General features: G+C 37.2%; 2 protein-coding genes across 2 annotated transcripts; one reads left to right on the top strand and one right to left on the bottom strand.

Moving 5' to 3' along the window:
• Positions 1-6426: 6426 nt before the first annotated feature.
• Positions 6427-10361, bottom strand: LOC110870436. The gene is made up of 5 exons (XM_022119617.1): positions 9972-10361; positions 8112-9168; positions 7601-8041; positions 7135-7516; positions 6427-7066 (listed from the first exon to the last, which is right to left on the bottom strand). The coding sequence occupies exons 1-5, from the start codon at positions 10359-10361 to the stop codon at positions 6427-6429; spliced, it is 2910 nt and encodes a 969-aa protein (XP_021975309.1).
• A 745-nt stretch (positions 10362-11106) lies between these two features.
• Positions 11107-12827, top strand: LOC110873544 (photosystem II 10 kDa polypeptide, chloroplastic). Its single transcript, XM_022122481.2, has 5 exons — positions 11107-11324; positions 11412-11470; positions 12166-12221; positions 12341-12393; positions 12603-12827. Exons 1-5 carry the CDS (start codon positions 11180-11182, stop codon positions 12695-12697), a joined length of 408 nt encoding a protein of 135 aa, XP_021978173.1. The 5' UTR covers positions 11107-11179; the 3' UTR covers positions 12698-12827.
• Positions 12828-26813: the final 13986 nt, after the last annotated feature.

Raw genomic sequence — 26813 nt, 5'->3', positions numbered from 1 at the left:
TACCTTTAGCAACACTTTTTCACCTACTTCGAAGTGAAAATCTTTACGCTTTGGATCTGCGTAACTTTTCTGCCTATCTCGGGCAGCCTTGAGACGGTCTCGAATCTGGACAATCTTGTCCGTTGTTTCGAAGACTATCTCTGGTCCTGATAATTGGACATCTCCAACTTTCGCCCAACAAACAGGCGATCTACACTTTCTACCGTATAATGCCTCGAAGGGCGCAGCCTTAATGCTGGTATGGTAGCTATTGTATTAGGAGAATTCGATTAGTGGTAGGTTTTTATCCCAACTACCACCCAAATCGATCGCACATGCACGTAGCATGTCCTCCAACGTCTGAATAGTACGCTCACTCTGACCGTCTGTCTGAGGATGGTAAGCCGTACTAAAATTCAAACGTGTGCCCAGAGATTGCTGGAAGCTTTTCCAAAAATGAGACGTGTATCTAGTATCTCGGTCAGAGATAATAGACACAGGTATGCCATGTAAGGCTACAATCTTATCAACGTACAACTGGGCTAACATGTCGGAGCTATAAGTCTCCTTGATGGGTAAGAAATGTGCTGACTTGGTCAGTCTATCAACTATAACCCATATTGTATCATTTCCTTTCCTCGTCTTGGGTAACTTGGTAATAAAATCCATAGTTACACATTCCCACTTCCATTCGGGAAGTTCAGGCTGTTGTAGCAAGCCTGACGGCTTTTGATGCTCAGCCTTGACTTGCGCACAAGTCAAGCATTTGGCTACATAAGCGGCTACAGACTTTTTCAAACCTATCCACCAATAATTTGCCTTTAGATCCTGATACATCTTATCAGCTCCAGGATGAACAGAATACTTGGAACTATGGGCTTCCTGGAGGATAACATCTCGTAGTCCTCCGTAAATTGGAACCCATATTCGTCCATTTAATCGCAAAATTCCATCCTTGCTAAGAGTTAACTGCTCCTCAGTTACTCCTAACTTTTCTTTAGGATAGTTAGCTTCCAACACAGCTTCCCTCTGTGCAGCTAACAACCTTTCAATCAAATTATTCTTCACTTTGATGCTCTTGGCATTGATTCGGATAGGTTTCACCCTTTCCTTTCGACTTAAGGCATCAGCGACTACATTTGCCTTGCCAGGATGATATCTGATTTCACAATCATAATCATTTAAAGTCTCCATCCAACGGCGCTGCCTCATGTTTAATTCCTTCTGATTAAACAGATGTTGCGGGCTCTTATGATCAGAATAGATCACAAACTTGATACCATACAGATAGTGCCTCCACAATTTTAGTGCGAACACAACGGCACCCAACTCCAAGTCATGGGTGGTGTAATTCTTTTCATGCACCTTTAACTGTCTTGAAGCATAGGCAATAACCTTGCCTTTCTGCATGAGCACACATCCCATGCCAGTGTGTGATGCGTCGCAGTAAACTACGAACTCTTCGGTACCTTCAGGCAATGTCAGCACAGGAGCGTTGCTCAACTTCTGTTTCAGAATATCAAAGGACTCTTGCTGCTTAGGGCCCAAACGAATTTTACTTTCTTCTTGGTCAAGGAAGTTAAGGGTGCAGCAATCCTTGAAAAATTTTCAATGAAACGCCTGTAATATCCTGCTAACCCCAGGAAACTACGAATCTCTGTAGGCGTCTTTGGCTCTTGCCAATTCATGACAGCCTCCACTTTAGCGGGATCCACTTGGATACCACGCTCGCTGACAACATGCCCAAGGAATTGGACTTCTCGAAGCCAGAATTCGCACTTAGAGAATTTGGCATAGAGTTTCTCATGATGCAGGAGTTTGAGAATACAGGGAAGGTGTTTCTCATGGTCAGCTTGGTTCTTAGAGTAGATAAGAATGTCGTCGATGAAGACGATGACGAATTTGTCTAAGTACGGCTTGCAGACGCGATTCATGAGATCCATGAACGCAGCCGGCGCATTAGTGAGCCCGAAAGGCATCACTAGGAACTCATAATGACCATAACGAGTCCTAAATGCGGTTTTATGTACGTCTTCATTTCTGACTTTCAGTTGATGGTAGCCTGACCTGAAGTCAATCTTCGAGAAATAACTTGCCCCTTGTAACTGATCGAACAAATCGTCGATCCTCGGCAAAGGATACCTATTCTTTATCGTGACTTTATTAAGCTCGCGATAATCGATGCACAGACGCATCGACCCGTCCTTCTTCTTGACAAACAGGACTGGTGCTCCCCAGGGAGACGAACTAGGTTTGATGAAACCTTTAGCTAGCAGTTCATCCAGTTGTGTCCTTAACTCCTTCATTTCGGTTGGTGCTAACCTGTAAGGTGCTCTAGCAACAGGTGCTGCTCCAGGGATGATATCAATCCTAAATTCCACTTGCCTATCTGGTGGCAAACCAGGTAGATCTTCAGGGAAAACTTCTTGATATTCAGAGATGACGGGGATGTCTTCTATCTTCGGTTTGGGCTCATTAATAATCACTTGTGCCATGTAGATGACACAACCCTTCTTTAAACATTTTGAAGCCTTGAGCATAGTCACTTGCTCAGGCAATCCATACTGGGTATCTCCCCGAATGGTAAGTGATTCACCAGACGGAGTCTTTATCACCACTTGCTTTCTGTTGCAGACGATTTGGGCCTGGTTGTGAGATAACCAGTCCATACCCAATACTATTTCAAAACCGGCCAATTTAAAGGGAAGTAGAGATAGAGGAAAAGAGTGGTTCTTAATGGATATCACACATCCATCTAACACAGTGGAGACGGTTTCTATGGTGCCATCTGCTAGCTCTACCTCATATTTCAAATTTAAGGTTTTGACAGGCATATTCAGCAATTTGCAATATTTATGATCTACGAAAGACTTATCAGCGCCTGAATCAAAAAGTACTCTTGCGAAGACATCATTTACAAGGAAAGTACCTGTGATCACGTTATCGTCTAGCACAGCTTCTTTCGCATCCATCCTGAAGACTCTTGCATTGGTCTTCTTGGCCTCTTCAGGCTTCTTGGTGATCAGGGGCGCAGCTATTAAGGGGCCGGAGGGGGGGGGGGCGAACTTTTGAAAAAGTTACAGTTGTTTGAAAATTAGAGGTGAAATAGGTTCAAGTGAGAAAATATCATATTACCCTTCTTCCCTTACAAGGGCGCAGCTATTAAGGGGCCGGAGGGGGGGGGGGCGAACTTTTCACTCAGTAGTTAATACATGTGGTTTTCGTATAGAAATTTTTGGGTATATACGTTCTTGACCCCCTGATTCTATAGAAATTTTTGGGTATGTACGTTTTCAACCCTCCCGCCGAAAATCTCAAGTTTCGCCACTGTTCCCTTAAATTAAAAAGAACACTTGTCAATCCTGGAATTTCTCATATACTTCGCACATAGTTTTCGTCATGTACATGATCCAAGCACCAATCATAATAATCAAGTGGTGTAGGTAGTGTAAGGTTTAGCGGCAAAAAAATCAAGTTTTATAAATATTTATTTTAACCTTTAATGTATTATGAAAAAATCATAGGTAGAAAGTAAAAAAATGTAAAAATAACTTTATTTATTAAAACTTAGATTAGATTAAGGCTTTGGTTATTCACACATCCCCCTTGGTTATTTACACATCCCTTAAACCCTATAGGAAGTGTATAGGGCAATACGGTTCCTCTGAGTCCAAGCGTATTGAGCAATACACTTCCTATATGTGTACTTGAAGTACAAACTTTCTCAGAAGATGTCAGCTAATGATTAAGGTACCAGAGGAAGCGTATAGGGCAATACGGTTCCACTGGGTCCAAACGTATTAAGCAATACACTTCCTATATGTGTACCAAACTTTTCAAAAGATGGTCAACTAAAAGGAGGTGTATAGGGCCATACGCTCCCTTAATGATTTTTTTTTTCAAAAGACAAGAGGATTCACATAGGGCTATACGTTCCCTGGAGGAATTTTTTTTTTTTTTTTTGCAAGAACAACATATTGTTATTAGTATCTTTTTGAACTTTATTTTTTTAAACATTAATTAAGTTGTGTTTTTTGTTATAAAATGATGTTAGTTTTTTTTGTTATAAATTTTAAAAGACGTAGTGAAATTAAGCAATCCAAACAAATTAAACATATCTAAATTAAACAAATATTACAAATACTTAAAATTAAATTCAATTGTTCGTACAGTACTACATAATATGATAATAAAAACCGCTATCATCATCAATACTCGTCAGACTCCTCGTCAGACTCCTCGTCAGACTCAGCGAGCTCCTCCTCTGTAAAGTTCGGGACACGCCTAGTGGGTGACGGGATGTGCCGTGTATAGGACGTGCCTGGAGCCTATAAAAATTCAAACAAAATACTCATTACATAACATTAAAATTGTTCGTAGAAAATGAAATAAAACAAAATAACATACCTGCATGGAAAGGTCGGACAGAGGAAAGAGCGGCATGGTCTGGCCGGACCGAGGAAAATGTGGCAAGGAAAGGTCGGGCTGAGTATAGGACGGATCGTAAAGCTATAAGAATTTAAACAAAATACCCATTACATAACATTAAATTGCTCGTAGATAAATGAAATAAAAATAAGATAATATACCTGCATGGACGGCAGGGGCTCGGTAAAGGATGGCATGGACGGGTCGGGCTGCTGCGTAAAGAATGGGCCCTGGTCCGGATAAACTCGTGGTGGTGGACGGGGTGGAACCGATATACCCATGTACTTATACATTTCACCCATGCCAGTCATCAGCCACCTTATGTCATCATGCATCTGATCCATCTGACGACCGTGGGATGTTATCTCCTGACCATGTAGTGTGAGAAGTCGCATTTGCTCATCTTGGTTACGCAAAATCCTATCAAGAAGACGGTTGGTTGACCGAGGCAACCTAACCGCGCGATAAGCTCTCTGTGGATGCTGATGATCCCCCTGTTCATGCGGAGGCGGGACCTCAACATCATCATGTCTGCCATCCTGCTCAGCCATCTGAGGCATCTGAACCTCCTCGGCCTCCAAACGCGGGTGATGTACCAACGGCTGCCATGTCCAAACCTGACGATTCTTCCCGACAAACCTATAACCAACATTAGGAATGTTTGCAGCCACTTTCATCCCTGTCATCGACCTCATATCCAAATATTTGCAGGGAGCCGGCGGTGGATACCTATCCTCGACCCAACCAAAGTACCGACTAACACTAGCGGCGACAGGTTAAAGTTTCGGTGAAAAAGGGTGATTTAAAGTGAGTACGTATAGGATAGAACATGGTGTTTTTTTGTGTATTTGTATATCAAGCAATCAGCTAGGGAGGGCAGACAAAGGAGACAATGAAGTTACTTGTGTGACTATATAAAAGGTAATGATATCACTGATGTGAAATATACTCTTTATCAACCAGCTTCTGTGGAGAAATCTACTCTTTGTTTCTTTACGCTTTTTGACCTTAGTTTTTATGGATGTAATACTTGTGATTGATTGAGTGAATTGTCAAATCCCTGGTTTCAAGGGATATGTGATGTGTATGTCAAAAATTATAGGAGGTTGTAGACTTGTAGATTATGGGTTTTCTTACCTTTTTTTCTTATTATCTAGTTTTCATTGTACAGAAATCGTACAATACTTTGAAATATCATCATAGTGTTTGCTAACTAAACGGATTCGGTTATAACTACATCTTTGCTTTAGTAATTATATGAAATATTTGTTGCCAATTTGCCATACATAGTCAGTCATATAAAGGAAACTAATACATTAAAAATTGAGAAACGTATATGACCAAATAAAATTATTCAAACCAACTTCTATTAATTTCTTAAATTTTTAAAATATGTCTATATAATGATAAAATTATTATGGTTATCATAAATGTGTTTTGGGTATTACAATAATGTATAAACGTTTTTTTGACACATTTTTATAAAAGAGATTCAGATTAGGGGACCAGGGGAACCATATTGCCCCATATACTTCCTATACATTGGCTCTATGGGAACCATATTACCCCATACGCTTCCTATACTTTGGGTCTAGGGGAACCATATTGCCCTATACGCTTCCTATACTTTGTTTTCTTTTTTTTTTACACCAAACTTGTGGTGTAAAAAACTACCCCCTCGGGCGCAACGTTTAAATTTTTTTTTACGGATGTGTTTATAATACACACATCTAGTTGTAAAAAAAAATCATGGTAAACGGCGACCCGGATGGTGTGGTTCTCGCGGTTCTTACAACTCGGGGTGGTTCTCATTCTAGCGGCCCCCATATATATATATTGTTTTGTTTAATAAGTGTTTTTATAAAAACATTATAAGATAACAATAATAAGTTAAAAATTTGATGCAACTTATAATTTTTAAGTAAAACTAATATGAACAACCATTTTTTTAACACAAAATAACACTATGATAAATAATTTTAACGATAACACTAAATAATACAACAACTAATGCTACGACTAATCAAACACGTTTATGTACTCTTTATGTTGACTTTTGTTACTTGCCATTAACGTCTTACCCTGTTGAATACGAGATGCGTATAGTGTCTCCCATTCTTTAGCTTCGGGAGTTCTGTATAAACTCCAAAGTCCATTCGGTGGAGGCATTGGGCAATCATTGGTTAACTTAAGGAGGATGAAGTGGTTCGTCTTGACAAAAGCAATCGACATGGTGGTTTGATCAGGGTAAGTCGTCGGACCATCAAACATGGGAAAGTATGTTTGATTACCACCATTACTGAAATGTTGGATTATCACACCGAATTTCTGAGCAGCCAACAATCCAGCATACGGAAGTTGCATCCACTTTCGATATGGTGCAGGTGCCACTTCCAGATGATCTATTGAGTTATATATTTCATTGTAAAGTTCTTTATCGAGTTTGCATAACATAGGTCTCCACAGAGTCTCGTTAATGATCAGCTCGTCTAGAAGTTGTTGGCGGACAAACAACCACTGATTCTGCTCCATCCCTAAACCACGAGCTATGGATCGAAAGCCACAGTTACCATCCGGCTGGACATTTTCTATATCTGTAATGTAGGGTCGGTACCTAGTTGGAAGCCATTCCTTAAAACTGTCGATAACGTTTTTGTACCTGTCACCGCCAATTAGTTGAAAATCTTTATCATGTGAGTTATATGTACGTATGTATTATTTAAGTACCTGCTTCCAACCAATAGTGGAAATTCGTCATCACAAATTTTCTCTTTATCTTTAGATTTTTTTAGGCGACTTCGTTGCACGACTTTCTTTTTAGTATCATCTTTATCAGCCTCCTCATTTCTCTGTTGTCGTGCTTTCTCAGTTGGGCGTCCGCGAGTATCTTTTTGTACCTCAGGTGGACGATGGTCAGTCATACTTGGATTCACCACGGCTAATAACTTCGAGATCATACTTCTTTTCACTGGTGGTGGTTGCAATTGTAGTTGTTGTGTGATTTTATCCATCTCCTCCTGAAGGTAACTCTCGTCTTTCTGGATTTTTTCTGGTAATACATTTAGTCTTGTCCAGAAGACGTCTATGCCAGCAAGTGGGATTTTGTTACCTGTATTCAAAATTTATAATTAAAAGGGAGGGGTAGGGTTAATCATTTAAAGTTTAATAAATGGTGATAACATGTATTTTTTACCTGTCCTTTGGTACCAGTTCAAACGACAAGCACATGGCAACCCACAACTCGTAAAAAGCTGGTGGCCACAAGTTCCTGTTACTGACCGCAAGGCATCTAACTTTTTTGACTCGACAAGCAACAAGTCTAGAGCCTTATGGGAAACCTTACCACGTAGGTAATCAAACATTGGTATTTTGTGGTCCCCCATGGGCACGGACAAGCTGTTTTGGAAACTATGTTTTATTGCTATGACTTGTGACTCTAAAATTTTGTCTACTTGCAACACAAGTCTATGGAGTGAGCTGTTATGCCCCTTAAGGTATCTCTTCAAGTTGGCATGCTGACTCTCAACTCTGTTCGTTGTGTGTTGACCAAAGTTATGGTTTTTGTTAGTCCAAAGTGAAACAAATCTCTCTTTATAATTATTCAACCAGACGTCACACACATAGTCCATAACTTCTGAAAAATAGAATATAATTATCAGTAATGTATGTATATATGTATGTATGTAAACTAATACAATATGTACCTTTTCGGCCTTCACTATGCAGTCGGTCATAAAGCCGGTTATAGTTATACTCGTATATATCTTGTGTATGAGACTGACACAATCGAGCCCAAGAAAGCTTAAATATTTTCCAGTCATCTTTTGTAAATTTTGCCTTGCAGTGTTTCAGAATATTCTGAGAAATGTGCCACCTGCACAACAACTTGGAAGCGTTTGGGAATACTTTATCACAAGCATTCATCAGAGCCAGATCCCTGTCCGTTATTATTACACGAGGCTCCATACACTCTTGTAGCATATCTCTAAGCCTTTCCAAGACCCATAAGAAGTTATCCTGTTTTTCTTTAGAGATAAATGCATGCGCGACACAAAACGACTTATGTGTCGATGTCACACCAATGATTTGAAGAAACGGAAGTTTATACTCGTTGGTTTTGTAAGTAGCATCAATCATGAGCACATGTGGAAATGCACGCCACAATGTTAACGAGTGAGGATGAACAAAGAAAATCTCCTCGACCGCATTTGTGGAGGGATTCTGTCGTGTGAAGTAAATGTACTCCTTTTCAACCAAATGTTGCTCTAGTACTTGCATTGGAGTTCGACCCGCGTACATTCTGATTTTAAACTTTTTTATTACGTTGTGTATGTCTCGTAGAATGCACACGCTTTGTGGGTTTTGATTTCTTATTGTTAAAAGAATGTTAGCTGGCTCCAAGTTTTGAGAATAAAGACTCTCCACCAGATGTTCTTCGTTCGGGGTTAGCCTCCTTGCAAATGCGTGACCCTCGAGATGCTGTGAAGCTTCGTGGTTATGTTCCGGTGCCTTCACCTTTAACCTCCAAGCACCACTCTTTGAGTTTAGTCTTCCTACTAGAGTAAAAGGACAACCAACCTTTTTGCTACCAGAACGTCGTTTTGTGGCTGTACTATTGTATTCGCCAGCACGGTCGCAACACAACCATATCTTCACTGTCCTTTCATTTTTTGAAATAGTTCGTTTGGTCACAATGACAAAATTACGCGTAAGTGCCCTTTGGTAAGCCCAAGTCTTCAACTGTTCAACAGATCCAAATTCCTAAAACAAAATCAACTTTCTCTCTTTAAAATGTATCGAATTTATTTATAAACATTATATATAATGATTTATATAAAAATATAAACAATATAAACACACTATATATTGAATAAAATGTAACAAAATACAAAATGCAATAAACATGTGTAACAAAACACATAATGTAATAAACATTATTGAACCCCGACACTATGACACTATTCCCTCCATGATGATGAATGTAGTTATAAGGAATTACAATAGCATACTCACGAAATAATATATATTGTTAGTGCTAAAAAAACATGATAAATTTCTATATTTTACTTTTAATATAATAAGTAAGTTTCAATATTGTTTCAAAAAAGTTACTTACGTTTTTCTTAATTATGAAAAAACAATAAAAGTTTCACTACTGAAAAATTATACTTGTAGATGTAAATCTTTATAAAAGTAAATGACCTAAATGAAATATATACGAGACTTAGAAAACTATTTAGTGAATTTTCTTCTAATAACATTCATCATCATGTTGGAAGATTAGTCTTTATTTTTATTTTGAGACATAATATTTTTTTTAGTATTACACGTGTAAACTAGTTTTTACATACATGTAAACTAACCTAGTACATATAAACACATTATAGATCGAAAAAATGTAACAAAACACATAATGTAATAAACATTATACATCGAATAACACAAATAACACGTATATTTCCCAATCTAAAGTGTGATAGTGAAACCTTAATGGTAAAAATATCTCTAAAAGAATATAAACACAAAATATATTAAATAATACGTAAGTAATCGGAATGTCAAACCTGATCCGTTTCAAAAGAGACATCTAGGTTAGGTTCTTCGTGGTCGTTACCAACCTCCTCGTCGTCATCAACTTCCTCGAAATCATTATCCTCTTCCTCGATATGATTAATACCTTCCTCGTACTCATTCTCGCGTTTTACTTCCGCATGCGGATGGTAAGACGGGTATTGGTACTGCGGATAGTACTGTGGATAGTTTTCAGGATCATCTACGTACTCTTGGTTCAAATCGGGCAGCTGAAACCCGTCATTACAACGAACCACGGATGCAACCTCTTCCTGCCCTCGTTCAATAATGGGTTCGATTATACTTTCGGAGACGTATGATTCGTTTGGATATGACTGGTTTGAATAATCGCCAAAAACATAATTGATGTCCAAAAATGACATCGTGATACGAACGGTATGATCGGATTTTTTAGTTTGTGAATTTTCGTCTGAATAAACTCGTGCCCGAAAGCTTGGATATATAACAAATTTATGGTCCGATGGGGATCGTATTGCACAATACGCTTCGTATTAAATTAATTCTTTCACCTACCAAAACCCTATGGGAATCGTATTGCCCAATACGCTTCCTATTGATTTAATGCGTTCACCAACCCAAGCCCTATGGGAAGTGTATTGCCCTATACGCTTCCTATTAAACTTATGGGAATCGTATTGGGCAATACGCTTCCTATTGATTTAATGCGTTCACCAACCCAAGCCCTATGGGAAGTGTATTGCCCTATACGCTTCCTATTAAACTTATGGGAATCGTATTGGGCAATACGCTTCCTATTGGGTCACTTTTCAGACCTTTACAGTTTTGAACTGCGTGCGTGTCAGAGAATATTGTACCAATAGGAACCGTATTGCCCAATACGCTTCCTATTGGTGTCGCATTTAATGCTTCAAACCCTATGGGAAGTGTATTGGCCTATATGGTTTCTATTGAGGGGATGTACAAAAATTTTAGGGGATGTGTAGATACCATCACCCTAGATTAATATTGTTTTGTTGTTTTATTTTTAAGACAACAGTCCCATTCAAGGTACAATAATGCATTTAGATTTTAGATAACGCAATGAAATCCATATCCAAATACAGACCACATATTAAGTGACATGTGTCAACATGAAATCGCCAAGTGACGAACATCATATATTAATTATGTGCAACAATTCAAGAAACTTGTGAAGATCATCAGAGATCAAGAATTCAAGATGGCAGCTACAGTCATGTCTTCATTGACCCTCAAGCCTTCTTCTCCAGCTGTTGATGTGAAGGGGTTGCCTTCACTTCCTTCAAAAACCCCATTTAGGGTTTACGCAAGTGGTGGCAAGAAGATTAAAACTGACAAACCCTACGGTTTTTGATCTCTCTCTCTCTAGATCTCTCTTTCTCTCTCTTCAGTTTATAAGATCAGAAGAAGGTTTACTTTCTTTGTTTTGACAGGAGTTAATGGTGGAATGGCATTGAGGGATGGCCTAGACGCATCTGGAAGGAAGCCAAAGGTTTTATATCATATAGAAAAACACCACTGACACACTATGCACATGCACTATACATAGTTGTATAATGTGTTATACATCATACCTGCCGTATGAGTTGGTATTTGATCAGATCATGGTATGAGTTGGTGTCCGTTTAGATCATGCGGCCCATTTAAGTTGGTGGCTGTTCATATCATGCGGGCCGTATGAGTTTGTGTTTTTTCAGATTAAACGTGCCGCATGAGTTAATTAGATTATACGGGCAGTATGAGTTGGTGTCCGTTCAGATCATGCGGGACGGTATGAGTTGGAGTCCGTTTAGGATCATACAAGCCGTATGATGTGTTAACAAGACACATAAAGTGATTGATGTGATGGTGTACACTCTCATAGAGTCTTACAACATTACAACCCGTATTACCATTTTTTTGCATGTTATACCGTCCGTATGATGGACGTTAACACAGTGGCGAAGCTTGAGATTTCCGACTTGAGGGACGAAAATGTATATACCAAAAATTTCTATAAAACTGGGGGTCAAAAACCTATATATCCAAAAATCTCTATACGAAAACTATATACTCTCCACTACTGAGCGACTTTTAGGGGGGTCGACCGCCCCCACAAAGCTACGCCCTTGCGTTAACCCGGGTGTATGTATAGTGGGATCCTCTTCATCAACTTAAAACTAAATTTGGTTATGAATTGTGATCCAGGGAAAGGGTGTTTACCAGTTTGTTGACAAATATGGTGCTAATGTAGATGGATACAGGTAGTTATAAATCACCTACTATTAGTGTTTCTTTTTTTTTTTTTTTAAATTCATTTTCACAATATCGGGAAGAGATCAAGTAATGAAAATGATGAATTGACATCTGATCTGACTCACAGTCCTATCTACAATGAAGATGAATGGTCTCCAAGTGGTGATGTCTATGTTGGTGGTGAGTAATCTGTTTTTTGTGTTATAATTTTTAGTAATATGACAAAATAAAAAATATATTATAGCATTACACACTTTTAAAAGAGATTAAAACCATTATTAATGTTTTAACTTACGACACAATCTATAAACCGTCAAAACCGAGCCGTGGATATTCTAGTAGAAACGCCTAACGCTCAGACTAACTCTTGGTTACGTTATAAAATGCAGGCACAACCGGTCTGTTGATTTGGGCGGTTACCTTGGCCGGAATTCTTGGAGGAGGTGCACTTCTGGTTTACAGCACAAGTGCTTTGGCACAATAAATGAATCTTCATCTTGTTACTACAAAGTATGGTTGTTTAGACTATCATGTAAAATACAAGAACAAACTATCAACCATGTACCACCTCTTTCTATGCTAATTAAGTAGATAATGTGCTTTTCTTTATGCCATATTTTTGTTTTTCCCTTCCTTTCATTTTATTATTCCAACGGAACTAATTTGTATACCATCTATTATACGTAGTAGATAGTGAAGGTGTAAAATACAATATTCCTTAACGCACGTTGAAAACTCAAAACCCTAATCACATATGTTGAAAACCATAATCACACATGTTGAAAAATTATAACCATGCATGATTATGTTTTTTCAACATGCGTTAGTTTATGGCTTTTCAACATACGTAATTAGGGTTTTGAGTTTTATAACGTGCGTAATTTCATATCGTACATTAAGGAATAATGGAATATTGTACGTTAACCTTTCCCCATACAACAAAGTACAAATTTAACATGATACGACATACAAATTAAAACACAACTTTAGATGTGTACAAACTAATTTCTTTATGTATATCATGTAGATTTTTGGTTTCCACTTAAACAAATTTTAGTAATCATAAGAAGAGGATGTTAACTTATTCATGCACATAAAGAGAGTACGTACTTAGCAAACTACTTGCACAGTTGCACGTATCTTGCCTTGTTAATAAATACCAAAACACAAGCAAAAAAGAATAGTTTGATGAGTGACTATGAGAAAGTGCTAAAATAATAAGATGAGAAATGGATGAAAAAGAAGGCAAAGAACCTTAAAAGAAGATGAAAAAGTGACTGCCATGAAAAAAGGGTGGATTACTGGATTTTGAGAAATTGACGAGGGGGTTAGATTGGGCTTAGTGTTTGTACCTAGGCTTGTCTAGGTCCAACCCATTGAGCTCGAACTAGCCCAAACCATATACTTTTATACAAATGAAGAAGTATACTAAAAGTGACTCCACCTCACTTCTTGGCTTCTTGATCCTCCCATTACACACTCTCCCTAATTAAACTTCTTTATATGTGATATATTACTTAGGACATTTATCTATATACTTGATACAAACTTTATCATCAATGAGTTACAAGGTTACGATCTCGGGACCTCTTAGCCTTGAGACCCCTAATTTCCAACTGATAATCTCCATGTTCCAATTCCATCCTAGGCTCGGAATAGGCTAGAACCGCTCGAAGATCCGACTGACCAGCTCCATTGTAGAAGCACATCTAACATCCGTTGTAGCAACAAATATCTATAAAATCATGACTCTTTAGCTCTTGATATCATAAATATCTTTATATTTCTGTGTGTTGTTAACTTGTTTATAGTGAGATACATGAGGTGCTAATAGAATATAAAGGCCTAAAACCTTAGCACCAAATATAGTTATGTTGTTTAGTTAATCAAATATTCCAATGTTTAATTATTAATGCTTAAGAGGCCTTAACAATACCTAAATTACACTTAATTCCATTCTAAGAGCATCCGTAGTGGGGCGCTTTAAAACGGGGAAGAGGGCCATGGCGCCCCATAGCGCTGCCCAATACCGAAACAAGGGGCACTATGAGGGTGTTTTTTGAAGCCAGCGCGATACATATAGCGGCGTGAAGGATCTGCACATTGTTTCCCCACTCACACACACATATGTATACATACATTTCGCTACTTGTCGCATAACGCCACTAAAGAGGCTTTATGACTACACATGGCCTAACTACTAAAAGGTAAATGTAACTGGATTTGAATTATTATATAACTAACCAAAGAATGAAACCAGTTTAATTTGGCTTAACTTGCATGGTTTAAAGGTTTGAACTGATCTATTGTTAAGTAATTAACATTAGTTTATGTAACTGAATTGCCGCCCATGGCTTTATAGCCTAGTGGCATCTTGGTGGTGGGATAAGACTTTGGGACCAATAGGTCCTGGGTTCGATTCCCACAATTGGGTTTTTCCCATTTATTTATTGGGTTTCCTCCTGAATTCGTGTATAGGCGTTATGCCTAGTGGAGATGGATATGATCGGGTGGTTCTGCTGGTGGTACGATGATACTCCAGTAGTACGTCAGTGATCCAATTTGCCGTTCAAAAAAAAAAAAAATTATGTAAATGAATTTGGTCAACGGCAACCCTTCCTGTAAAACATCGACAATAACTGAAGTTGTTCGATTATGTAACTGCGTTTGGTTGCAGGTTGCTTTCTAACCGGGGACTAAGATTCTAGTTAAGACTTTTTCAACATACAAATCAACCTAACCCCATTATCAATCCATTCTTTTTGTACGGTCTTTATTTTCGTATATAGTTAACAAATAATCATGTCCCTGTTATTAGGTTAGACTTTCCATCAGGGCTAAACAAGTGAAGATTAAAGTAACTCGCGCAATAATCATGCTTTTTTTTTTTTTTGGTCATATGTACGGTGAAGATTATGATTTTATCTAAACAAAGAGTATGTGGCGCAATGGTGAAATCAACTAACAAGATGTGTAGGAAATATATACCTCGCCGAGTTGTTGATGTTCAACTCCCAAAACGAATGAATTTGTAGATTTAAAAGTAGAGTAAACTGCCATTTTGGTCCCTGAGGTTTGGTTACTTTTGTCACTTTAGTCCAAAACTCAAACCTTTTAAATCTGGGTCCCTGTGGTTTCACTTTTATTGTCATTTTGGTCCAAAAATGAAATCAGCTGATATTTGACTAATAAAATCCTGTTATTTTATCCTTTCATCAGGGACAAAATTGCCAAAAATCAGCTGATTTAATTAATTAAATTAATAATGTGTTATAATAAAATTATATTGACCGTTTTGCCCCCGAGGAAAAGGACAAAATAACAGGATTTTATTAGCCAAATATCAGCTGATTTCATTTTTGGACCAAAATGGCAATAAAAGTGAAACCACAGGGACCCAGATTTAAAAAAGTTTGAGTTTTGGACTAAAGTGGCAAAAGTGACCAAACCTCAGGGACCAAAATGGCAGTTTACTCTTTAAAAGTATGATTAGAGTGTGTGTGAATTAGCTGGCTCAGAAAGAAACAGATTTGTGTTTGTCTCTTTGTCATTAAATGTTTTGAAATAATACTTGGGCTACGATTGGATTTGCGTATCCCTTGAGTAGGTGAAGGAAAAGTCTCGACGAGCTGGATCACATGACAAACAATCGTAGGCGGTTTGACCCACCCGTAAGACCCGAATTCCTTGATTTAAGGCTCCAATTTTGTCAATCAAGATTTTCCACCAATATCATCAATTTCCCAGACTTCTTTTTATAGCTAATGACACGTAAATCATTAATCAACATAGTTTACGTCTTTATTTATGGTGTTAATTTGAATTATTTAAGCTAATTTGTAATTTCGAAAATTTAACAAATTTGAAAAAGATAGAAAATCCCTATAAAAGGGCACCTCATGTAATGCTTTATTCATTCAGAAATTTCAACATTTCTTTGAGAAGTTCTCTCTTTATTATTTATTTGCTTTCGCCTGCATCATTTTGTTTCTAATCTTTTATTCCAAATCAACAAGATGAGTTTCTTTGAGAAAATCTCCCTTTATTACTTATTTAGATTTAGATTGACATAATAGTAACCGAATGTAAATGATCCGAGGATATGGAAGTGGGAATGACAAAGTGAGTAGTTAGGCTTCATGGAGTGGGGCTCGGCATGGGCTCGTCGAGGCCCGTCGCCGACCCAAACACCATTTCCACCCCCCCCCCCCCCCGGCGGCGTCCTAATCGTCTCCCTCTCGACGCTGGAGACGCTGGCTACAAGAACAAACACCACCTCCTTTTCTCACACACACATATACATACAACTCATATATATATTTTTTAGGCTCATCCACCATTTCCTTAGTTTCATCCCCTTTGCCCCATCCTCACACCTATCTTATGTGGCATTGACGTGGAGACCCATCCTCCATCAACCATATCGAGTAGCCTTAGGGTTGCCCCATTAGTTCCCTCGAAAATTTCAATAAGAATTTTTAGAAACCCTTGTATTTTAGACGAATTCACATATCAATCAATCTATTAAACTACTCGAGCTAAGATTGATTAATTTACTTGTTTAATAAATAGATTATATTAATCGACTCAAAATATGTTATTTTACTGTGATTTTTTCACATCGTGTCAACTTTCATCCTCCTAGGCCCGCACCTGCTTCTCACATTCCACTCATGAACTAAAATATTTAAAATATGTTGTAGAAAATATGATGACGATAATGAGAGCGAATATCTAGTGAGGTCATATCATGGATGTTAAATAAAAACAAAACAAGTGATTATAGGACTTAATTAATAGCCAAAAGGAGTATTAGTGTCCAGCCATGTGAAAATGATACTTAATTATTAAACTCTACATAAAAGAGTTTTTAATTTATATATAGTTAGGATGGTGGAACAAATCTCGTGCATCAAGAGTCTATGAGGGGGACATTATAATACTTTAAACAAATTTCGCATTCATCATTCACATGAGATATTGGACTTGTAAAATTAGATGAAACTAGGTGTATACTTTCGTGCGCGTTGCGTATGAGACCGTTGAGAAGAAAATAAAAGAAAATTACTACTAAAAAAGTGGCATTTGCTATGGATTTTTGCTACGAAAACATTTGGTCGCAAATATTGCCACGGATTGGCTACGAACAAATTTTGCTACAATTTAGCTACGGATATTTCGTAGCAAACAAAATCCGTAGCGAAATTAAGGAAATAAATATAATTAAAATAACTTTGTAATATCGGTAGCAAAATCCGTAGCTAAAATATGAAAATAAAATTTAAAAATTAAAATACTAAAAGTTAAATAATATCCATAGCAAAATTTCTAGCAAACTTAAAAACAATATATTTAAAAAATAATTAGAAAACCTCGTAGCAAAATCTAGAATTTTTTTTCAAAACTGACGTAGCGAAATCTTTACCAACATCCGTAGCAAAAAAGAGGCGTTTGCTATGGATTTTTACTACGAAAAATGCTACGGACAAATTTTGCTACAATTTAGCTACGCATACTCCGTAGCAAACAAAATGCGTAGCAAAAGCCATAGCGAAATTAAGGAAACAAATATAATAAAAAATTGTTTGCAAAATCTATAGCTAATATATGAAAATAAATATTTAAAAACTAAAAAATAAAAGTTAAATAGTATACTTAGCAAAATCTATAGCAAACTTGAAAAATTAAATATTTAAAACATAATTTAAAGAACATTGTAGCAAAATCTAGAAATAAATTTTAAAAAACTAATGTAGCAAAATTTGTACAACATTCGTAGCAAAAATCGTTGCAAAACAAGAAAAAATATTTTAAAAATAAATTAATAACATCAGCAGCAAAATTTGTAGCAAAACTAACAAAATATATATATATATATATATACTAGGTTAGAACCCCGTGTATTACACGGGTTGAATAAATGTAATTTTATATATTAAATAATAAAAAGTTATATATTTATGAACCCCGTGTATTGTACGGGTTAAATAAATGTAATTTTATATCAAATAAAAAAATTATATCTTTAAAAACATATGTATTACACAAATTAAATAAATGTAATTTTGTAATAAATCTACCAAATAATAAAAAATTACATCCCTAAAAACCTCGTATATTACACATGTTGAATAAATCTAAAAAAGAGTTATATCTTTAAAAACCATGTGTATTACACAGATTAAATAAATGTAATTTTGTATATTAAATATTAAAAACGTCGTATCTTTAAAAAACTCATGTATAGTCGGGTTGAAAAATCTACCAAATAATAAAAAATTTATATCCTTAAAAAACCTTATGTAGTACACGTGTTGAATAAATCTAATTTTACATAGCTAATAATAAAAAAGTTATATCTTTAAAAACTTCATGTATTACACCGGTTATATAAATGTAACTTTGAATAGTAAATAATAATAAAAAAAAAAATTTAAAACCCCGCGTTTTACACGAGTTGAATAAATATAGTTTTGTATACCAAATAATAAAAAAGTTATATTTTTAATAAGTTAGGATAACATTTAATATTAATTTATTATTTATATATAATATAAGATAAGTATGGAAGAGAAGTATTTGTTTTAAAAATATATTAAATTAACAATTTAGATTTCAGAATAATATTTTATTAAAGTATGATAAATTTAATATTAATTTATTATTTATTTATTTAGTTAATATAAGATAAGTATAGATTAGTTTTGAGTAAATTGCTAAAATCCCCCTAACGTTTGTTCACATTTGCTAGATCCATCCAAAAAAAGTTTTTTTTCTCAAATGAACCACTGAGGTTTCAAATAAGTTGCTAAATCCATCCAAAATGACTAATACTCTAACAATACTAAGTTAATAGAAGGGTAATTTAGACATTTTTTTAATTTATTTAATTTACCATTTTTTAACTGGTTTTTAGTCTCAAAGGAACCAGTGGCATGTAATAACCTGTTAAATGGGAATGTGTGATCAAATACAATCCAATCACAAAATCAAAATGGTTTGTTTCTTCCTTGGTTTTTTATATAAATCATAAAGTCGAACGAATTTATAACCAAGCATATCATCAAATAGAAAAGTAACACAAATAACCAAGCATTAAGACATTTTTTTTGCATCGGTAAAAAAACTAATGAAAAAATGTATAAATTAATTAATTAAACTTAATTTAAAGAAACAATAGGAAAATTTGACTTGATATATGCACTTTTTAAATTAACTAACGTATCATATTTATATTCTGCCAATCCTCCTAAATAAAATAAATTAGAAACCAACAAACTTAAAATAAAAAATCAAATCAAATGAGATTACTTCGAAAAGATATGGTATTTATAATTTACCAATCCTCCTAAATAAAAAAAAAATTATAAACTGACAAACTTAAAATTAAAATCAAATCAAATGTGAATACCTCGAAAAGAAGGGAAAAAACCAAAAGAACTCCTTAACTAAGATTTAATGTTTATATTTTACCAATCCTCCTAAATAAAAATAAATTATAACCAACATAATATACAAAATCAAATCAAATGTAAATACCGAAAAGAAGGGAGAAAAGAAATGAATCCTTTAGATTTATGTGATAAAAAAATAAAAATCTAAGAGTAAATATGAGATAAGGGTAAACTAAATAAAAAAGTGTCAATTTGGTAAATAATAATATTAAGTATGAAAAGGTAGGAAATTACAAATGTAGACATCTTCAATGAATGACACGTGTCCAAAATCAGGTTTCTTTTATTATATAGTATAGATATATATATATATTATATATAATCCAAAAACTAAGTCAATAACACTCATAATAAAATCCATCCATAGCAAAAATATAAAAAGGTACTGAGAAATAGTTAATCAAATATATACAAAATTGAGAACATAAATATATTTAAAAAGAGTTTAACAAAGTCAATTTTATTTCTTTTGAAAACAATATTCTTGAATTAAAACAAACTTGGTTACTTTGAATCAAGTTTATATAACTCGTTGTACCATGTTTAGGTTGCATTTTTGTAATAGCAAGCTAGGATGTAGCTCCAAACGTATGTTTAGAACTCGTAGTCTCCCGAGAATGGGGTGTTTAGTCTCTTATTTTTGGTCCCCAAAGCTTGTTTTGGTTGACGATGACACGAGGGAATGCCCCTTTGATTGATGTATTTGTGTTGTGATTAATATACTTTTGCCGAGCATTGCCCTTTACCCAAAAAAAAAAAAGTTTCACTTTCAAAAATAGATAATAACTATACTAAAAAATTCGAGAAAAATGATTTAATAATCTTGTAGCAAAAGTCATTTTAAGTTCGAGAAATACATGTCTATAAAGGTAATTTTAAAGTCAAACTTTGTTTTATCAAGAATGGGGTAGCAGCGGTCTCGGTCTCTTGCAGTACTTCCTTCTCAAGAATAACATCGCCCGCAGGCTCCTCAACCCTTTTTTCAGCCTCCTTTTCAGCAGTCGTCTTTGGATGAATAATAACAAACTTGGTCTTCTTGGGCTCTGGCTCTTTAGCCTTTTTTAGCTTAGGCCCCTTAACCATCTCCACAGCCTTCTTCAGTGCCTCTGCAGAAGAGAAGTGTTACAAATTTTACTAAGGCAGAAAGCATAAAACAAAAAAAGGATAAAACACTAACCTGGTGAAAATTTGTAATGATTCCGCAAGCTACCCTGTTTCCCTATCACTTGGGTCGCAGCAGCTTTTTGTGGTGGTGGAGTGTCACCAGCAGCGGTCTCCTTGCGCGACCTCTTGCTGGTCACCAGCCTAGCACCTTCTTCTTCTTCAGCTTCTTCTTCTTCCTCTTCCTTATGAAGGGATGACAGAGTCGTGCCAGACTCAGGAGCCTTAGACCCGGTACCCCCCGAACTCTTAGATGCAGCAGCGCTGCTCTTCTTCTTCTCACCTATACGTGACAAACCCTCTAGTGAGTCACTGGCAACAACATAGTCTTCAAGGTTACTCTCTCGAAATCGAAGAGTACCTTTTTCAGGGATCGTGCGGCTACCTTCCGCTTTCTTGCTCGTCGCGCTAGTGTTAACAGTCACCTTCTTCCTTGAAGTTGTCTTCTTTTTCGCCGGGGCCTTCTTCGGTTTCTCCTCCGGATCTATCCCTAGGTCGCGCAACACACCTACAAATATGTTAGACCATGAACTCAACCCTTCATGCGACGAGCCTACGGACTCCTCGCTGGAAAGATACAAAATCTCTTTCCTAGCAGAAGTCACGCCTCGTAAGGGTCTTGGTTTGGGAAGTTGCGCACCTTCGGTTGCAGTAGGAGAGTTAGCAAAGATTCCCACTGGTGGATATAAGAAGTGTGCTTTAATTTGCTCGTACCAATACACTTCACTAGCTTCCAATGGACGCACGGCCATCGCCCCACCAAAAGTAGGGAATGCAGCCTGATAAAGCTGAGCAACTACAGCAAAGAATAGCAATCAGGCGCAAGTGCTACTAAAAGAAATAGAACGAAAATGTGAAGGCATACCTTCACCATTGAACATCAAAACATGAACTTCTTTACTACGCTCTGGTCGCTTATCACTCATGCCCGCCGCAACTAACACCTGTTCACCAAAAATCATGTTTGGTGTAGCTAGTAAGCGCATGTACCAGTCAGCCGTCTTCGGAATTGGAAGTTCTTCCTTTTCGATCTTATCCGACTCCCGAAAGATCACCGTGATCGAAATAACTTCTTCTCTAATGAAGAAGAACTTCATTTTCCAGTCATGGAAGCTATTGGGTGGGTTTATCAATATCTTCTTTGCAGCACGAAGACCAAACGAGTAAAACCCCATATTCCTGATTAACTGGTAAAAGGCTCTGAACTTCTCAACGGAGGGCTCCAGTCCCTGAGATCTACAAAGAAACTCGAAGTGTCTGACCCTAACCATTCCCATAGGACTCATCTGGGATATATGAAACCCATAAAAATGCAATATCGACGCCATGAAAGTGGTGGCCGGCAACCGGAAGTTACCATCGAGAAAAAAATCAGTGAATAAAGTAATATAGCCTGGTGGTGCATCGGCGGCCGTCTCCGGGCCCAAGGCCCATCAGCCCATCTCCTTCTACACTACTCCAGCTATAAATGGGGATCTTCATACACAGGTTAATTCTGCTCTCTACTCTCTCACTCTTAACACACACTTATTTCCTCAAAACAAGTACTTATTCTCACGCCGGAGAGTGGTTAAAAGGGAAACCCCCCACATTCCTCTCTTAACAAGCTTAACGGGGTGTTGATTGTTTTGCAGGAAGGATCGTAGCTCAGCTCAGAAAGGATTAAGAAGATTAACCCTTATGGTTGAAACATAAACCAAACTAATAAACTTAAAATTAGTTCCATGTTTCTTCATCATCCTATATATATAGGCCAGTTAACGTACAATACGGCTTAACGTACATCACGTACGACTTGTTTTGGTTCGCGAGCAGGCTCGAGCTCAATAAGTGAAGATCGAGCTCGGAGGCCTTTACTAAACAAAGGGGCTGTTTGTTTACCTCTTAATGAGGCTTTTAATGGTTTAGACATCTTACTGGTTTAGCACTTAATGGTTCAGATTGTTTGTTTCGCGAGCATACGTCTGAATGGTTCAGACATTTGCCTCGGAATGGTTAAGTATTATACTAAGTCTGAATGGTTAAGACCTCTAATCTAAATTGGTCAGACATTTGCCTCTGGACAGTTAAGTAATACATTGGCTCTTACTGGTTCAGGCCTTTTACTGGTTCAGCACTTAACCATTCAGAAGTTGCCAAACAGCCCCAAACTTATTTTTATGTTCAGCCTCGAGCTCGTTTAAACACGACTTGTTTTGACTTTTTTCGAGTAGTTCGCGAGTAGCTCGGCTCGTTTAGATAGAAATATATAATTGATAATCTTAACCATAAAAACTAGTTTAATACCCGTCCGATGGACGGGTTACGCTAACATCGTAACAAACAAATATAATCTATATTGAGGATGTTTGGGATTGCTTCTCTTTTTCTTCTTTTCGATCTCCCTTTTTCCTTTTTGAAAAATTCACAACCATCTAACTTTTCTTTTTCTTCTTTTCAAACCACATAATTCACTATGGTTCATGGAAGGCAACCCGGCCCCGTGTTTTGGTCAACTATCTTTGCTTCACAGTTGGCTATGAGCCGCCCAACGGGGCCTACTATCATGCTCCCATACGAATCTGCAATTCATGGGACTCCACCTGTGGTTTCGGTAAACCCATACGCCTAAGACTATGAGGTATGGGGCTTGGGTTGGGGTGTGGGTTGTGGGAAAACGCCCAAGCCACCACCCCGGGTGGGCTTGGGTTGTGGCGTGGCCCCAAGGACTTGGGTTTCAAGCCGGGCGTGGGGCGGTCTTGACATCCTAGCTGGCGGCCTCCTATTCGCTGACCCCGCCATGTCATAGCGGGCCATTTGAAAGTTTGAATTTTAAATTCAAACCGTTTGGCCAAGCCAAGCGGTCACCCCAACCCCAACATCCCCTATAAATGTAATCCCCAACCCCACTGGCTACCCCATCCCAAACCGTCACTATCCACCGCTACCCCACCGGCTACCCACTTGATCCCACGAACCCGCTACCCCAACCCGAAGAAGATGGCATCTTGGACCCACGAGGAAGAATTGGCTCTCGTCACAAGCGTCGTTGACGCTATGACGGGTCGGCAACCCGGCCAAACACGATATTGGCCGGAAGCACTCCCAACCTAAAAACATAATGTCCGACACGACCGCCACAACCTCAACGCGTGCCAACATAAATGGCGCGAGTTACGGCCCAAGATCGATCGTTTCAAGGCTTACTACGAAGCCGTTCTGAGCGGCGATTTAAGCCACGAAGAGATATACCGCTGCCATTTTTGGAGCAAAAACTGAATGCAAGTAGAAACATTTTGAATCTGCAAGCCTATAAATTCAAACAAAACTATGTTCATAGCATCCAAAACTTCAACCACATGGCACTCTATATCTCTTGAAGTTGATTCCACTTTAACTTCTTCAGCTATTTAGTGTATGCACATGTATAGCTGAATCATCAAAATAATTAACTAAACTGAACATATTAGAATAAAGTTTAATGCTTTATTGACTTAAAATAGGACAAGAAAAAGCCACCATGGTGCAGGTTGGGATAAAATATCTAGCATGGTTTCCTTCTCTCTAGGGGTTAGTGGGATCCCTCTAGTAAGGTTGAAAGCCAGTAAATGAACATTAGTCCTTTGCATGTGCCAACTGTATGCCCGTATCCCCCCAGCAACTTCAAATTGTATCCACAACAATTGTCGAAATTCGATAATATTCAATATAACATTGAATGACGCTTTTAAACTGACCAGTGATAGCCACACGTCTGCAGTATGCCAATCAAACTTTGGAGTGTTAAGGATTGTCTCTTCATACTCGTATTCAAGCTTCTTATAGATAGCTCTGTCACCTTTTCCAGATCTTAATTCTTTGCGGTTAAGCTACAATAGAAGCAAACATAATGAGTCCGTGTTTAAATTAACTAATTAATACCCTAATATATAAAAAAGTATGAGCTTCTATGAACAGCTGGCAAGAGTCATCATCCTGAGGAGAACAACGATATCAGCCTGCGATTCTTCAATGGACTGACTACCTCACTCTAAGCAGCGAACATTGTGAGTGATGTTTCTTGCTCGTTCATCAACAATCTGCCATGAGGTACCAAAATTCAATATGGTGACGATAAAGGTTGATGTTGTTACCAACATTCGATATGGTGATGATACAGAAGCCGTTGTTTTCGCATCATCTAAGCCACGGAATAATATTTTGTATTGGAAACGTGTTTCACATAAGATCAAACCCAAACTTATAATTGATGTTCAACAAAATTGTTCTAATTCGTATGAAATTGTAAGGAAAATCAAACCGACAGAGGGAATCGCCGATGTGAAAGCTTTCTGATCTTGATTCGAAGATATACCTGAATGTTGGACCGTATCCGACCCTAAACAGTCAGTATAAGGCAGTTCATATTCGTATACAGAGGCGAAATCAAAGTAAACAAAGTCACAACAGCTTTTCCTTTTAATTTCCTTCTCTATTAATGCTTTTTGAGTAAATTTTGACAGCAGTTCGACACCTAGCACATGACCTGATTTCGCTCCAAACATTACAAATGAAATTACACATCGACTATTTATAGTGAGTCTGATTTCGCTCGAAACGACACGAGCAAAATCACCATGTAACTATTTCGGGCGAAATCACCAGGTAAGCTTGGAGCGAAATCACCTAGAAGACTCTAGGAGCGAAATCACCGAATTACATCAGGAGCGAAATTACATGATCACCTGATTTCGCTTCAAATGACACAAGTGTCATTTGGAGCGAAATTACACTCTAAAACCATTCTTGATTTCCGTGCTCCAATCTAACTTATCTAGACCTAAGACTCGATACAGACGTAGTAAACAGACATTCAGTGCACCAACAGACTCCCCCTTGGATGTTGATGAAGTTTTCGGCGTCGAGTCTTCAGTCTTGGTCTTTTCTCCAACTTTGTCTCCTCATTGTAAAAACTCTTTCTTCACAGGTTCAGGATCTTGATCTTGATCTGGCTCTGTCTTCAGTCTCCCCTTTGATTGTTGATCCAGACTTCTAGACTCCCCCTTTCACAAACTCCCCCTCTCGGTATGCTGGGATCTAGGATCTTGGTCTAATTCAAACTTTGACTTTATGAGCCATGGAGATAATAGAATCTACAACCTGTCACTCAACCAATAACATTACAAACTATTGATATTAACAATAAATCACAATATCTATCAGTTTAGAAATCCACTCAAGTATTCAGGTCCAAGTTAATGACCCTGATTACTCAATTAATCTACCAAGTCCAATTTAATGACCTTGGTTGATTTCGGACAAAAACAAACTGATTTAGTTCATCATTTTCAAACATTTTCTGAAAATAACAAGCATCAAGTTAATGAATTTGTTTTTGATTTTTAACAATCCAATATTCATTAAGATAAGCTCTCTTCATTCTCGAGTCCAGAACTTTTCCTGCATCTGCTTCAGCTTTCAAGAATCCAACAATCAACTCTCCACTTTGGTTTGTCAGAAAATAAAGCAGAAATAAAATCTTTTTGGATTTTAATAAACTTTCTAAACTAGGAAATGAAATACAGAAACTTAAATTGCAGAATGTAAACAAAGTAAACTATTTACAAACATACTTTTGGTGAGCGTGTCAGGGAATCATATCAGATTATCAGACAAGTTACAAGTACCGTTAAGCTTTAATTCATACTCAGAATTAAACAATTCACGTAGATTGTCAATATACTCATCCACTTTAAATTCTCACACAAATTTCAATTTACTCAGGATACGATTTAGATGTTTTAGGAACTTAACTCATTCATGTGTCCCACCTCTTGAATATACTCTCGTATCCAGAATCCCAATATTCAATCTTACAGGTGAGTATACCACAGATGATATCTGTAAGGGGTTAAATGTGAGGGCCGTGAGAGCTCAGGTCGATACTTCCGTATACGCAGAGAGATGACGGCTTCGACTTTTCGGTGTGTCCCCTTTAGAGGATCTTTTGTTTCAACAACAGTGATT

This window comes from Helianthus annuus, chromosome 8 (assembly GCF_002127325.2).
Source record: "Helianthus annuus cultivar XRQ/B chromosome 8, HanXRQr2.0-SUNRISE, whole genome shotgun sequence".
NCBI classification, from domain to species: Eukaryota; Viridiplantae; Streptophyta; class Magnoliopsida; order Asterales; family Asteraceae; genus Helianthus; species Helianthus annuus.
This window is presented reverse-complemented; position numbering and strand designations above follow the sequence as displayed.

What these genes read in the sequence shown, in the direction of transcription:
- LOC110870436 (XM_022119617.1), bottom strand. Translation starts at nt 10,361, where the DNA reads ATGTCATTTTTGGACATCAATTATGTTTTTGGCGATTATTCAAACCAG. An exon ending in GCATAGTGAAGGCCGAAAAG is followed by an intron (nt 8,042 to 8,111) that starts GTACATATTGTA and finishes TCTATTTTTCAG; the next exon opens with AAGTTATGGACTATGTGTGT. An exon ending in GAACTGGTACCAAAGGACAG is followed by an intron (nt 7,517 to 7,600) that starts GTAAAAAATACA and finishes TTTTGAATACAG; the next exon opens with GTAACAAAATCCCACTTGCT.
- LOC110873544 (XM_022122481.2), top strand. Translation starts at nt 11,180, where the DNA reads ATGGCAGCTACAGTCATGTCTTCATTGACCCTCAAGCCTTCTTCTCCA. An exon ending in CATCTGGAAGGAAGCCAAAG is followed by an intron (nt 11,471 to 12,165) that starts GTTTTATATCAT and finishes ATTGTGATCCAG; the next exon opens with GGAAAGGGTGTTTACCAGTT. An exon ending in TGGTGATGTCTATGTTGGTG is followed by an intron (nt 12,394 to 12,602) that starts GTGAGTAATCTG and finishes TATAAAATGCAG; the next exon opens with GCACAACCGGTCTGTTGATT.